The 14096-nt window shown below is 62.8% G+C and overlaps 1 protein-coding gene across 1 annotated transcript in view; it reads right to left on the reverse strand.

The window, feature by feature from the left end:
- Positions 1639 to 14096, reverse strand: part of COL5A1 (collagen type V alpha 1 chain) — a gene marked incomplete at both ends in the record, with an annotated part of 62847 nt that continues 50389 nt past the window's right edge. The window contains 17 exon segments of the mRNA XM_018056198.1: positions 1639 to 1751; positions 2629 to 2884; positions 3342 to 3395; positions 3779 to 3814; positions 4664 to 4717; positions 5834 to 5941; positions 6237 to 6290; positions 6382 to 6435; positions 6520 to 6627; positions 7431 to 7484; positions 8043 to 8096; positions 8813 to 8866; positions 9149 to 9202; positions 9753 to 9860; positions 10974 to 11027; positions 12247 to 12354; positions 12452 to 12505. Of these exon segments, the coding sequence (XP_017911687.1) occupies positions 1639 to 1751; positions 2629 to 2884; positions 3342 to 3395; positions 3779 to 3814; positions 4664 to 4717; positions 5834 to 5941; positions 6237 to 6290; positions 6382 to 6435; positions 6520 to 6627; positions 7431 to 7484; positions 8043 to 8096; positions 8813 to 8866; positions 9149 to 9202; positions 9753 to 9860; positions 10974 to 11027; positions 12247 to 12354; positions 12452 to 12505 (1377 nt within the window).

Raw genomic sequence — 14096 nt, forward strand, 5'->3', positions numbered from 1 at the left:
GTGGAATGATTATTGTAAACAACAGTGCCAAACAACACAAACACTCTTAAACAGCAACTCTCTAGAGTCAGGTGTTGCGTTACATGTCGGTCCGATCGTCGAAGGAGAGGCCAACAGTGGCACCCACTCCTACCTCTTCGCCATGGAAAATCTCATGGTACCCACGCAAGGAACCTGGTAGACGCCACCCCATGCCATCCGCCCCTCGCAGGTCAGAACACGGGGTCTCACCTGGAGGATAGCGGCAGACTCTGAGCGAGTTACTTTCGCGCCTGGCTAGATAGCCTTTTGACGCCTATTTTATCATTTATGCGTCGCGTTTGCGAATCGACCCACCCCATGGCCCTTATGCACACCCTTGCACCCACTTAGCCATCCACAAACGCCTCCCACACGCCATTCCGCACCACGTTTTTTCAACTTTCATTGCATTGGAAGAGGAAATGGCAAAACCCACTCGAGTCACTCTTGCCTGGAGTATCCAAGAGACGAGGAGCCTATGGGCTGCCCCAGTGCTCCTCGGGGTTGCAGCACCAGACAGTCCAGTTCAACCCAACACGCCTTCGAGCACACACACTCCATCCAGACTCCACCACTGCTGAAGTTGAACGGCACGCAGCAGCAAGCAGCACCGGCGCGGCACCTCGGCCGTGTACGTGCTGGTGATCGGAGTATGGGCCTGTGAGCTCCTGAAGACGACGAAAGGAACTTTCTGTACCGTGACTTCATTTCGACGTCCATCCACTACGCGCATCATGTGCAATGCAACATGCCACTCCAACTGGACATTCCACATTGGCCACCGGCCCATTGCATCGCAGCGACATGCGCCTCCCCTATGCATTTCCACATGCCACCCACGTGCCATCAAAGTGCCACTCACACCGCCATCCACACGCTTCCCACACGCCACCCACACACCTCCCACATGCCACTCACATTGCCACTCACATGCCATCCACACGCCTCCCACATCCCACCCACACACCATCCACTGCCATCCACCTGTCACCCACACACCATCTACACACCACCCACATGCCATCCACTCAGCATCCAACAACACTGGTTTACACCTGTCCACACACAGACACCACCACAGGAGGCCTCTAAAAGACCACAGGCGACTCAGATGGACACCTTACAGAATCTCCACGGATCAGAGCCTCACTAAACAGCCTATGAAGGAACCCACTGCACTCAGCAGCAAATACCCTAGAAGCTGCCACTAGAATTTCAGCAAACGCCACCTTCTACAAGGTGTCTTTGGGTTGCTTGCCCTTCAAGTCCTTCCACGGGCTTCAGGCGGGTCTGAGGTCAGGACTACAGGGTCATTTTGGGAAGGATCTGACCAACCCAGTGTGGAAATCCTAGCTCCGGGGGTAGTCCGGGAAGAAACCCATGCGCCAGGCCTCCTCAACCTCCACACACGAGACCGCACCAAGCCCGTCCCATCACTAGCACTTTCTCCTCGAAGGAAATTCAAGTCTATTTCTGGAGGAGAAACCTTAATTTTGGAACTGGTTTCATTTCCTGGTTTCAGATTCTGGATTTCATTCCTGAAACTGCACACATGGCACAGCAGGATTCCTGGGCCAGCCCCGCCCCGGGAGAGGAGGTGATGGGGCGGGCACTCACCCCCTCGGACTTCTTGTCGGGGAAGACGCACGTCGAGCCCCCGGCCGTGAAGTTGCAGTAGACCTTGAAGGAGTCCCGGGAGCAGCCTTGGTTCGGATCCACCCAGTATTCGCCTGGACCACAGGGTCAAGGTCAGGGTCGGGGTCGGGGGTCGGGGTCCTGGTCCGGGGTCGGGGTCAGGGTCCGGGTTGGGGTTAGGATCGGGGTAGGGGTCAGGGTCGGGGTCGGGGTCAGGGTCAGGGAGGCAGACTGTGAGAGCTGCCCCCTTGATGGTACAGAAGCAGCTTCCACTGGGTGGCCCAGCACGGACACAGCCTGGCCTCGCGCCGCAGCACGGCCCCCTCTGGGCGACCCTAAGGGCCTCCCACTGTCCCTGCTGGGCCCATGGAGCCACGGGGACAGGCTGGTCCCCAGAAGCACAGCCAGAGCATGAGGCCCACAGGGCCCGGCTCTGGGTACCCAGGAGGGTGGCTCTCCCCGCTGGGCCTGTGGGTGGCTGGGAGCCCAGCGGTGCTCCGGGAATGGTCCCGGAAGTTCACGCACGTGGGGTCAGAGTCAGCAGCACAGGGCTGGTTTGCGCTTTTATGGTCCCGGTGCTTCCCCAGGTGCAACAGCGAACACTCCGCACCGAGGACTCACGCCACAGACGCAGCTGCCGCCGGAGCCCCGGTGGCCGCGCGCACGTCCTGACAGGGACGCGCTGCACCCCCATTTACAGACGCGGAGCACCGGCTCCCAGCAGAGCGCGTGGCCCGCCCGACAACGACTGACTTAGACTAGACTCCGCTCCGGGCGACCCCATGCCTCGACCTCTTTCCTGGCTCCCAGGACGGCTTCCCGCTCTCCTGCGATGCCTCACCAGGTGATGGGGCGGAGGCCCCTGCACCCCCATCCCCCCATGGGAGGGACCTGAGCGAGGTGCGTGCCCTCCCAGGCATGGGTCCCTGCCACCGCCCGCTCCGTGCGTCCCCAGGCCCGCGGCCGCCCTACCATCGGGGAAGTCGGGGTGGCAGAGCTGGAGGTCTTTGCAGGTGCGCGCGGGGTTCTGCGGCGTGCCCAGCGGCCGCTTCATCTGCTCAATCTCCAGCTTCAGGGAGTTGAGCGAGCCGAAGATCTCCTCCATGCCGTCCGCATAGTCCATGTACTGCTCGCCCTCTGCGTCGTCCATCAGCTGGCTGGCGTCGATGTTCCGCCGGGTCCTGGACGCCTGGATTGGCAGGGGCTGGATGACCTCGCCCGGGGGGCCCTGGGTGTGGAAGAGGGCAGCGGTGGGTGGGGCAGGGCAGGGCCCACAGCCAGGGCCGCAGCTGCAGGCACCTGTCCGTCTCAGCACGGTCTTCTTCCCTTTCCTATGTCTCTGGAACATTCCACACGACCCTGCAGGCCTTGCCCGGTGCTGCCTGACCCCTGCCCAACACACGCATGCGTGCACACACACGCATGCATACACACCTGTTCACACAGAGGTAGGTGGGTGTGCACACACACACATGTGTGTGTGCTCACCCTTCTTCTCTTCCCAACCAGACTTCCCAGGCCGAGGTGCCCTGGGCTGACCTGTGTCCAGGGCCAGGCCCCGCCCCACCACACATCACACACTGTTCAGAACGTTTTGGGATCGAACCACACAAACATCCTTCCCACAATTCTCTCGGCATTAGGGGACCCCCCCCCCAACTCCCGAGTCCTCAGGGGCTACTCACTGGTGGGCCAGGGGGTCCTGGCTGGCCTGCCTCACCCTTCGGGCCAGTTGGACCCTGCGGAGAAAGAAAAGAGAATCAGCCATGGTCACTGAGGCCTGACGGGACCTGTCCACCTTGAGGTCGAGAACGATCCCCGGGAGCACATGGGAGAGGGCAGAGGGGCCGATCGAATGTGCTGGGCGCCCCCCAGCTGCAGATGTGAGAGCCAGACACCTGAGGGGAAGCCTGGGGGGCAGAGCCCTTCCTTGGGCACAGGGAGCTGTGGTCTGAGGTGACTCAGGCTGGAGGCGGGTGCAGGGCAGGCCGGCCCCAGAGGAGGGGCATCAACCACCAGCCTCGAGAGGCAAGGGGGACGGGGGACCCCGGGAGGTTCTCAGCCCACAGCTGTACCCCCTCCAACCCTGGGCCCAGGGGCTGGTCAGAGTGATGCCACTTACCGAGGAGCCCTTAGCACCTTTTGGACCAGGGGGGCCCTGTGGAGAGGGGCAGGGCGTCAGTGGGGGGTGGCCCCTTCCCCCTAGGCCCCCACTGTGACCCGCACCCCCACAGCCCTGCCTCCCTTAGGCCCTCCTCCTCCGCCCACGGCCCCTCCCAGGAGTCTGAGCTTGCACCTGCTTCACAGGGAGGCAGGTGGGGGGGTGCTCACCCACACGGAGGCTGGGGGTCCTGTGGGCCTCAGCCCAGCCCCCCACCCCCCCTCAGCAGGGAAATCTCAGCTCAAGCAGCTGGTGTGAGAAGCAACAGGGGCGTGGAGGCCCCGGAGGCCCTGACGTGGAGCCCCCAGCCCCTCCCGACAGCCTGCCACAGGGCCAGTGGCAGAGAAGCTAGGGCCACCTTCGGCCACATGGACCCAGGCCCAGGTGGGGCTCAGAGGCTGATTGGTTTGGGCGAGAAGCAATTCAAGGCTCAAGGACGTGTCCTGGGTCTCCCAGCTGCAAGGGGAGGCCCCAGGCTGGTGCCTGGAAGCCGGGACCCCAGGTCCTCACGTCTGGGCCAGGCTGGCCCTGCTCGTGCAGATGGCGAGGGCCAGGAGGGACCGGCCGCTATCCTCACTGTCCCCAAAATGTCTACAGAGGACTGTTCACATGCCCTAAAAAGCCTGGAGAAAGAGGCTCGCCTTCATCTCCTGCACCTGAAATCATAGCCCAGCGACCCACTTCCTGGTTTCCATCACTCAGAGCTCAGATCAGAGATAATGAGCAGAGAAACCCGGGGCGGGGGGGCCGAGACCCCACCCTGGGGCCCCACAGCTTCCCCGTGGCCACTCCCACCCCGGTCCCCCAGAACAACCCAGGGAACCACACGCCCCTCCAGATACGCACCGGCAGGCCGGGGGGACCTGGGGGGCCAATCGGGCCGGAAGGACCGGTGATACCCTGAAAGGAGCAGAAACGTGGTCATCATCGCCCAGATCGGGGGGAGCCTGTCCTGCAGCCTTGGCCCCCGGCTCTCACTGGCCTCCTCCCCCGACTTGGACATGTGTGAGCAGAGCCCTCACTCCCTGCGGGGCCTGGTGAGGCCTGAACGCCTGCCGGGAGGCGTGGCACCCCAGGGGCCACGGCCCAGCCAGCCTGGAAGGACCCCCAGGGAGCCTGAGCGTGACCCCCCTCTAACGTCTCGTGTGCACCAGCCCCGCCTGGTCCCCCCTTGCTGCTTTCTGCTCCGGCTGGGGGTCCACCCTGAGCACGAGTCCCGGGCAGGGGGCAGAGAGCATCCTGGGGCCCTGTGTCTTCCGCCTGTCCATCCAGCCTCCCAGGGGCTTCCCCACAGTGGAGCTTGCATCCTCTGACTGACCCTCTCTCCTGGTCTAGGTGCCACGGGGAGACACGGCGGGGGGGTGAGGCAGGGGATGTCTCCTCCCCCGGGGCTCCTCCCTCCAGCTCTGCCTCAGGCACCCTGCCCTCTCCCAGGTCAGGTGCCAGCCAAGGTGGGCACAGCTCAGGGACACGTGTGAGCCATCACACCCGGCTTGGGCAGCGGGGGTTCACAGGCTGCAATGAGGCCCCGTGGCCTTGCTGTGGGGACGGGAAAGGCGGGCCTGCCAGGCCTCAACCCCCTCACGCACACCCTCCCATTCCCCGGCTGAAGAATCCACTGCCAGAACCTCCCAGGTGCAGGGCAGGCCAGCCTCGCAGGCTGTTTTCCTGGCTGTGGTTTCCCGGGGGCTGCTTCCCAGGGAAGTCCGAGGTCAGGCGCACATATACGGGGTCAAGGGGGAGCCAGGATGCAGCTGAGGGTCGCTGATGACCTCTGGACGCTCACCTGGGACAGAGGGCCTTTCCAAGTGTGGTGGGGGTGATGACCTTCACTGCGGAGGCCAGCAGGACTGTGAGGGCTGCTCAGGGCCTGGGCTGGGCTCCAGTTCCACCCCTGGGCCCTGTGCACCTGGGCAAGCCCGGCCCCGCGGCTGCTCCCGCCCTGACCCCGTGGCCCGGGACGTCCTTCTGGCTCGAATGAGCCTCTAGCCTTTGGACACAGCCTGTTCCACGTACCTGTTCTCCCTTAGGGCCCGAGGAGCCCTGGGGTCCGGGGACTCCACGTTCACCCTTTTCTCCCTGTTCGCCCGGAGGTCCGATGAGGCCGATCAAGCCTGGGTGACCCTGTGGGGATGAGAGGGGCATTTGCGGTGGCAACACCTTGCGTCCGGCCATGTGGGCCAGCCAGAAGCGGCAGCGCCGCCTTCCAGCCTGCCCGAAGCTCCTGCGGTGGAAGCGTGCCCCGGGCCGGCCCCGACAGCGGGCAGCGGCCGGGTCTCCACGCCGCACGGAGCTGTCCCTTGTGTCCCCACCCTGAGCAGGTGACACAGGCAGGGGCAAGCCAGACCTCCTCGGGTCCGAGGCACAGGCTCTCAAAGAGCCCGCGCTTCAACCGCACGGGCGCCTGCAGGCCACTCACCTTTTCTCCTTTGGGTCCAGAGTCTCCTTTGAGGCCGGGGAGTCCTGGGGGGCCCTGCAGGGGAGGTGGGGGGCTCAGAGTTCTCGTCCCCAACCCCGCCCTCTGCCACCTCCGCCGGGGGCCCCTGGGGTATGTCCTGACTCACCATGGGTCCTGGGGGGCCATCGGGGCCCGGGGCTCCGGGGAGACCTTGTTCACCCTGAAACACAGTCAACCATGCCCGTGAGCCCTGCCCTCAGCAGCCGCCGCCCCACCCCCGGCCCCCCACCCTGGGGTCACTCACCACTGGGCCGGGGATCCCTCGAAGGCCGTCAGGCCCCGGCTTCCCAGGGGCCCCCTGGGGGCCGATGGGGCCAGTCTTCCCAGGAGGGCCTTCCAAGCCGGCTTCTCCCTGCAAGGAGGACAGAGTGGGGTCCCGACGCTTGAGGCTGTGGTCACCCTCACCCCGAACCACTGTCCAGAAACCCCGAGGAGCCTTGGCGAGAATCCCGCATGACCCGACACCCAGAGGCTGCCCCCAACTTTCCTGCCTATAGAGGCCACCCAGCCCCACCCTCCACCCACTGAAGATCTCAGTCAACTGGGCTCCAGCCACCCAGTCACCACGGCCACCATGGCGGTTACGGCCAGCTCGGAGCTCACGGTGGACATAGCCGCGTATCCTGAGCAGACATGGGCTGGACGAGCTCCACTGTCTCAGTCGACACCAGGGCCCCTCCATTCCAGAAGGAGGCACCCAGGCCCCACCCAGAGCTCCTGGGGAGAGCGGCCACGAGGGCTCGGGTGCTAGGCTGCACCCTAACCTCAACGCAGGGTGCCCCACCCTCTGCTCTGCCCCGTGGTGGGCGCTGTCACCGTCTCTGCTTTTCAGGAGAGGCAACCAGGAGCGGCCAGGTCGATGCCAGGCCCTGAGGCACGCGTCACGGCCTCCCCTCCCCCAGGCTGGTGGGGCACATGAACAGCAGTGCGCGGTCAGGGACCCCCGGCCAGAGGCACAGCCCGCCTCCCCCTGCAGAAGATGGGCTCTCCCGCCCAGGTCTGCGTGGAGCCGGCCCCTCGGAACCCCGCCAGCCCCTCTGTGTGTTCAGCGTCCAGTCCTCTCCACCCCCCGACCTCAAGCGGCCACCATGCCTTCGGCACGCCCTGGGAGGCCTACGCACGGCCATAGCCACGGCCCGGCTGGAAAGCACCCACCTTGGCTCCTTTCTCCCCTTGCCTGCCTTCGGGGCCTGCGGGGCCGGGCGGACCCTGGAGGGAGCAAGAGGGCAAGGCGTGACGAGTGGGCTCCCAGAAGCCGAGAGGGCAGCCGAGCACGGTGGGACACAGGCCTGGCGGGGCGTGGGGCTGCTCCCAGGCCTTTAGAACAAGGCCCGGGGCCTCTGGTCCCAGAAAGGGCCAGCGGGCTGGGCTGAGGGGTGGGCACTCCGGCGGCCTGCCCTCCCACACACTCAGAGCGGCCGCGGTCACTGCGCCCCAGCAACGGATGGTTCCGTTTGCTGGGTGATTCAATTTGCTTGCTCTGACTTTTCCAAAGGTCTGACCACGGGGAAAAGGGCCTTTTCAGCTTCGTGGGTGTGTTTCTTCTCCCACGACAGCCGTCACTGAAGGTCTGTGCAGTCAGCTCATCCTAAAAGGAGTGCCGCACCGACCCGGCAGCTCTGACATCGGATGCCGCGGCAGCTCACCGAGCAGGAGGCGAGCTTCTAAGAGAAGCCCGTTCCCCCTCCCTGGGCCCCAGGGCCCCAGGGTCCATGCAGCTCGGGGAGGGGCAGACTTCATGCAGGGGCACCCAGCAGCGGCACGTACCCTTTTTCCTGGAGGCCCAGATGGGCCTGGCTCACCCGTAGGGCCTGGTGATCCCTGGGGTGGGAGAAAGCAGAGTGTTTAAGAGTCGAGGATGTTAGCTAAGACCCGGCGGGGCTGGGTGGATCCGAGGCTAAGAACGCACGGAGATTTCAGTCCGTCCTCGGCCAGCCCCGAAACTGCCCGTCTCGTCTTCTGCAGAATCAGCCCTGAGTGGGGCTGGTCCCTGACTGCCCTGCCCTGCCCTCGGGCGGCAGCAGTGTGGGGGCCCACCCCGCCTGCAGCTCTGCTGCGTCTGGGGAAGGTTCCCAGCAAGCTGGCTGGCACCCCTTCTGCAGAGGTGGACCCTGGGTCACCGGCCAGGAAGTGGTAGAAGGGCAGACATCTGTTCGGGGCCCTAAGCCAGTGTCCCTAGGCCGGCTCCAAACAACATTTCGGAAACCCGACGAGATGAGAGGCACGTCCAGTGTGAGCTCAGCTCCAGAGGCTCACGTGGGAAGAGCCTTTTGAGGAGCACGTCCAACCCCACCCGGCAGAAACAGGGATCCTGATGATGCTGGGTGGGCTCCTGGGGGGGTTTCGTGGACACCGGCTTCACGTGTAGAGCCACCATCGGGCCTGGGGGTGCATTTCCCCTTCTGGGAGGAGGGCCCCCAGCTCGCAAGGGTCCTGGGTCACTAAGGCAACTGGGTGAAATGAACATAGCAAGTTGCAAGGCCTGACACCTCCCTGAGAAGCTGCGTCGGGGCCCCAGAGGTCCCAGGTGGACTCACCGTTTGCCCGGGTTCACCGTCGTCTCCTTTGTCGCCAGGAGGACCGTCTTGACCCTGTGGGACCAAAAGCAGGTTCCTTCTGTGCCCTGGGCACACCCAAGTTCAGGCACCAGGACCCAGTGGTCCCCAGTCCCGACCCCAAAACCCAGCTCCACCCAGGGGTGACCACCCAGGGTGCTCGGAGGGGAAACGCCTTTCCTCGCGTGCTTGTCAGAACAGGGTTGAGCACCATGCCCCGAGCAGAGGCAGAATAGAAGAAACTGGAAGGGAAAAGACGAGCCTGGAGGCAGATCACGGGCCGTGGGGACCCCCAGCTCTGCACCCTCGGGCACCTACCGCGGGGCCAGGTTCTCCGGGGGGACCAGGATCTCCGGGAAAACCGACGGGGCCCTGAAACAGAGCAAGAGAAGCGTCAGCCACCCTCCCAGAGTGCTCCGGACTCACAGGGCTGCGTCCACACGGCTGGCCCACGCCTCCCGCCAGCCTGGCACCTCGGGGCCCCCCAGAGCAGGGGGCTCCCCACCAGAGCATCATTCCCTGTACGGCAGGCCAGGCAGGGCCGCTGCTCGCCTTCCGGAAGCCTCGGAGGGCAGCCTCCTGCCCACATGTCTGCTCCTGGGGCCGTGGCTGACCCTGATCCTGGACCCTGAACTCTAGGACTCGATGCTCCGCAGACCCTCCTGATGCAAAGCGAGGCAGACCAGGGCGGGGCGGGGCGGGGCGCGTGCACAGAGCCCGTTCTGTCCGGGAAGCTGCCCAGTCCACGCACGTGGCCTCAGAGCTGTGCCCCATCCCAGCCCGTCTCTTCTCCTCCCTTCTCCACTGTTCCAGTTCAGGACCCCGGGGTCACCCCAGACCCGCGGGGTCAGGCAGTTTCTGCGCCCCCCAGGCCCGGGAGTGAGAGGATGCTGCTGAGAGCCCAGCATCCCCTGGTACTCACGGGGCTGCCTTTGGGACCGTCGTCTCCGGGAGGGCCCTTGGGCCCCGGGGGTCCGGCGGCACCGGAGGGGCCCGACTCGCCCTTCTCCCCCCTTTCGCCTTTGGGTCCCTGTGGGGAGAGGTGGAGAGCGTGTTCCCAGAGCCAGCCTGCAGCCCGCCCCGCTCTGGCACCATGTGGAGCAGAAGCACCCTGACCAAGGCCAGGCCACAGGCCCCTGGGGGGTCAGCTGCCTCCAGAGCCCCCGCCCCCAGCAAGTCCCCACGAGTCCGGCCCCGTGGGCACCGCGAGGGGTTTCGGGACCCCACTGGTGTCCCAGGGCCTCTGAGGCTAAGGCTCGGCTTCTAGGTGACTAGGGCAGGGCTGCCTCCTGATGAGACAGCAGGCGGCGTGGACCCCGGGGGCTACAGGGACCCAGGCTGCCCCCTGCACCGGGGCCCTCAGGTGGAGGGAGCCCAGCACACCTCCACCCACCAGCCGCTCCCTGGGCCAGAGAGCAGCCCCCGTGGGCCTGGAGAGACCATGCATCTGACCTGCGAAAGAACGTCCCAGGTCTGGGCTCACAGGTGACAACAGCGGGCCCCGTGCTTGTGGGAGCCCATGACGGAGCTGGAGCACCATGGACGGAGGGGCGGCTCACGCCCGACTGTCCCGGGCATTCACCACTAACAGCGCGCGCACACACACACACACAGGTACTCTCACACACACACACATGCACACTCACACACACACACATGCACACTCACAGAGGCACTCACACACATGTACACATGCACGCTCACACATATGTATACATGCATGCTCACACAGAGACATGCACTCACACACACATGCACACACACAGGCACTCACACATATATGCACATTCACACACACATGCACACACACAGAGGCACTCACACACATGTACACGTATGCTCACACATGCACGCGCACACACGCTCACACACATGTACACATGCACGCTCACACATATGTACACATGCATGCTCACACAGAGACATGCACTCACACACACACACACACACACACACACAGGCACTCTCTCACAAACACACTCACTCTCCACCACACTCCCTCTTTTTTCCAGCAGTCTCGTGGTGGAGGCACAGAGGGAGACACGACAGTTTCACGGATGGGAAAACTGAGGTGCAGCGGGACCCTCCCACCCGGCAGCCATCCACGCCACGCCCCACCCCTCCCCAGAGCCCGCTCACTCACCGGGGGGCCCCCTTCGCCGGGAAGGCCAGGCTCTCCCGCTTCGCCAGGCTCACCCTAAGGAGGAAACGCGACGTGGTCACAGCAGTGACGGGAGCAGTCGTCCACGCCAGGCGCCCATCAGGTCGTCCCCGACACGGGCTGGGGTGAGGCGCAGGGACGGGGGTGAGACAGCGATCGCTGTCCTCCTGGGGGCTCCCAGGACTGGAGGGGACACAGGTGAGGAGTCCAGGGACACTGTGGTGACAGTGAGGCGTGCGCCAGCATGTGACACGCGTGGAGGGGCGTGGGCTGTCAGGGACGGCTCCCCCCAGAAAGGGATGCTCCCAGGCATTCCGGAGGACGACCGGGAGAGGCCGGGTGCGGGGGAACAGCGGGCGGAGGTGGACGGAGAACAGCCCGGCGCCCTGGGTCTGCCGGCTTAGGAGCAGAGCTGGTGGGGGGTGTCGCGGGCGGGGGGGGCACACCGTGGCGGCTGGGGGGAGGACACGGCACCCCCAGCAGAGACTGCCCGCCGTCACGGGTGGGCTCAGCAGGCGTGCTCCCCTGCGACCCTCCTATTATATAAAGGGAGCAGCGATGGGACACTGGTTTCAACTGAATGGCCAGACGTCAGCAGAAAGTTCTGAAAGGTGTGCAGGGAATGTGTCCACCTCCTTCCTTTCATCCCGAGAAGCTGGGATCGGTGCTCTGAGATAGTGCGAACTCCTGGGCCTAGGTGGAGTCAGACTCTGGCACCGTCTTGCCCACCACACCCCCACGTGTAAGGCATATACACACGCGTGTGCACGCACATACACCCAATGGGCTCAGGCGTCATCTCCAGGGCCCGCCACACGCACGCGTGTAAGCTATGTACATGTGTATGCACGCACATACACCCAATGTGCTCAGACACCTCCAGGGCCCAGGCCCCGGCATGAACCAGATCAGATGACGAGGACCCGGGGCCATGAGATGGCAGGACTTGAGGGAAACGGGAGCTGAGACGGGGGCTGCTACACACGTCAAGGACCGACGACCACGGCTGTCGGAGCCGACCTCGGAGCGGGGGCGGCGGCCTTTGCTGGGGGTCGCATTGTGTGAAGTCCCGCCCAGGCTGCCCTGGGTGGGGGGCGGGGCTCCCAGGCCCACCGCCCGCTCTTCCAGGTTTCGAGATGCGTGTGGCAGAACAGTCCAGTAGTGCATCTGCGTGTCTCTACACACACGCTCACACGCATGCACACTCACACGCATGCACGCTCACATGCCAGGACAGTCACAGGCCATGCGTCACCTTCTCTCCCACGGCTCCGGGGTTGCCTATTCCACCGGGGGGTCCTTGTGGCCCGTCTGCACCTGGAGCTCCGGAGGGTCCTCGGGGGCCGGGGGGACCTGGTGGGCCCTGGAGAAGGGGAGCTGTTGAGCTCAGAGCAAAGGCAGGCCTCCCCCCCAAACGCCAGCTCTGCCACAGCCCGCATCCCACGAGCGACCCCACTCACCATCTGACCCACGTCACCCGTCTCGCCCTTCTCTCCAGGAGGTCCCGGCAGACCCTGAGAACAGGAGGTCGTCAGACACTCGGTCGGTGGGCAAGGCTCCAGCGCCCCCCCAACCTCCGCTGCCTCCCAGCTGAGCGCCCCCAAAAGCCTCGGGGATGCGCATCTCAGCTACGCATGAGGACGGCTCCGAGATCCCGTCTCAGAACTAGCCCGAGGAGAGAGTCAGAGAAGTGGGCAAGGATTTATGGACACGGTGCTTATTGCGAGTGTCCCATAAGACAATAAAGCCTAATGAGCCACCAGCAGGGAGCTGCCGGAATCAATTATGTCACCACCATATGCTGGGACACAAGGCAGTGACTAAGAGTCATGTTTTTGAAAATAAATAAGAGGTGACATGTTCAAAGAATATTCAATGGCATCTGACGTGACTTGTACTGTAACCGGAAGCCGAAAGCCTGGTCGGAACGCTCTACGCATACAGTGACTCAGCTGTTGTGAAAACCAAATAGAAGGACGCACGTGCTTGTGTGCGTCTGTGTGTGTGCTGTGCACGGGCGTTCCGAAGGTGTGTTTGCCCATGCGCTCAGAAGCCAGTCTGGTTCCGTTTTCTGATAATCTATCAGTAGTTTCATATCTATCTTCACGACCCGGATAATCACGATGGTGTGATCACTCACCTAGAGCCAGACATCCTGGAGTGTGAAGTCAAGTGGGCCTTAGAAAGCATCACTATGAACAAAGCTAGTGGAGGTGATGGAATTCCAGTTGAGCTATTTCAAATCCTAAAAGATGATGCTGTGAAAGTGCTGCACTCAATATGCCAGCAAATTTGGAAAACTCAGCAGTGGCCACAGGACTGGAAAAGGTCCGTTTTCATTCCAATCCCAAAGAAAGGCAATGCCAAAGAATGCTCAAACTACCGCACAATTGCACTCATCTCACACACTAGTAAAGTAATGCTCAAAATTCTCCAAGCCAAGCTTCAGCAATACGTGAACCATGAACTTCCAGATGTTCAAGCTGCTTTTAGAAAAGGCAGAGGAACCAGAGATCAAATTGCCAACATCTGCTGGATCATGGAAAAAGCAAGAGAGTTCCAGAAAAAACATCTATTTCTGCTGTATTGACTATGCCAAAGCCTTTGACTGTGTGGATCACAATAAACTGTGGAAAATTCAAGAGATGGGAATACCAGACCGCCTGACCTACCTCTTGAGAAATCTGTATGCAGGTCAGGAAGCAACAGTTAGAACTGGACATGGAACAACAGACTGGTTCCAAATAGGAAAAGGAGTACGTCAAGGCTGTATATTGTCACCCTGCTTATTTAACTTCTATGCAGAGTACATCATGAGAAATGCTGGGCTGGAAGAAGCACAAGCTGGAATCAAGATTGCCGGGAGAAATATCAATAACTTCAGATATGCAGATGACACCATCCTTATGGCAGAAAATGAAGAGGAACTAAAAAGCCTCTTGACGAAAGTGAAAGAGGAGAGTGAAAAAGTTGGCTTAAAGCTCAACATTCAGAAAATGAAGATCATGGCATCCGGTCCCATCACCTCATGGCAAATAGATGGAGAAACAGTGGAAACAGTGTCAGACTATTTTTTGGGGCTCCAAAATCACTGCAGATGGTGAC

The sequence above is a fragment of the Capra hircus genome, chromosome 11 (assembly GCF_001704415.2).
Source record: "Capra hircus breed San Clemente chromosome 11, ASM170441v1, whole genome shotgun sequence".
Classification (NCBI taxonomy): Eukaryota; Metazoa; Chordata; class Mammalia; order Artiodactyla; family Bovidae; genus Capra; species Capra hircus.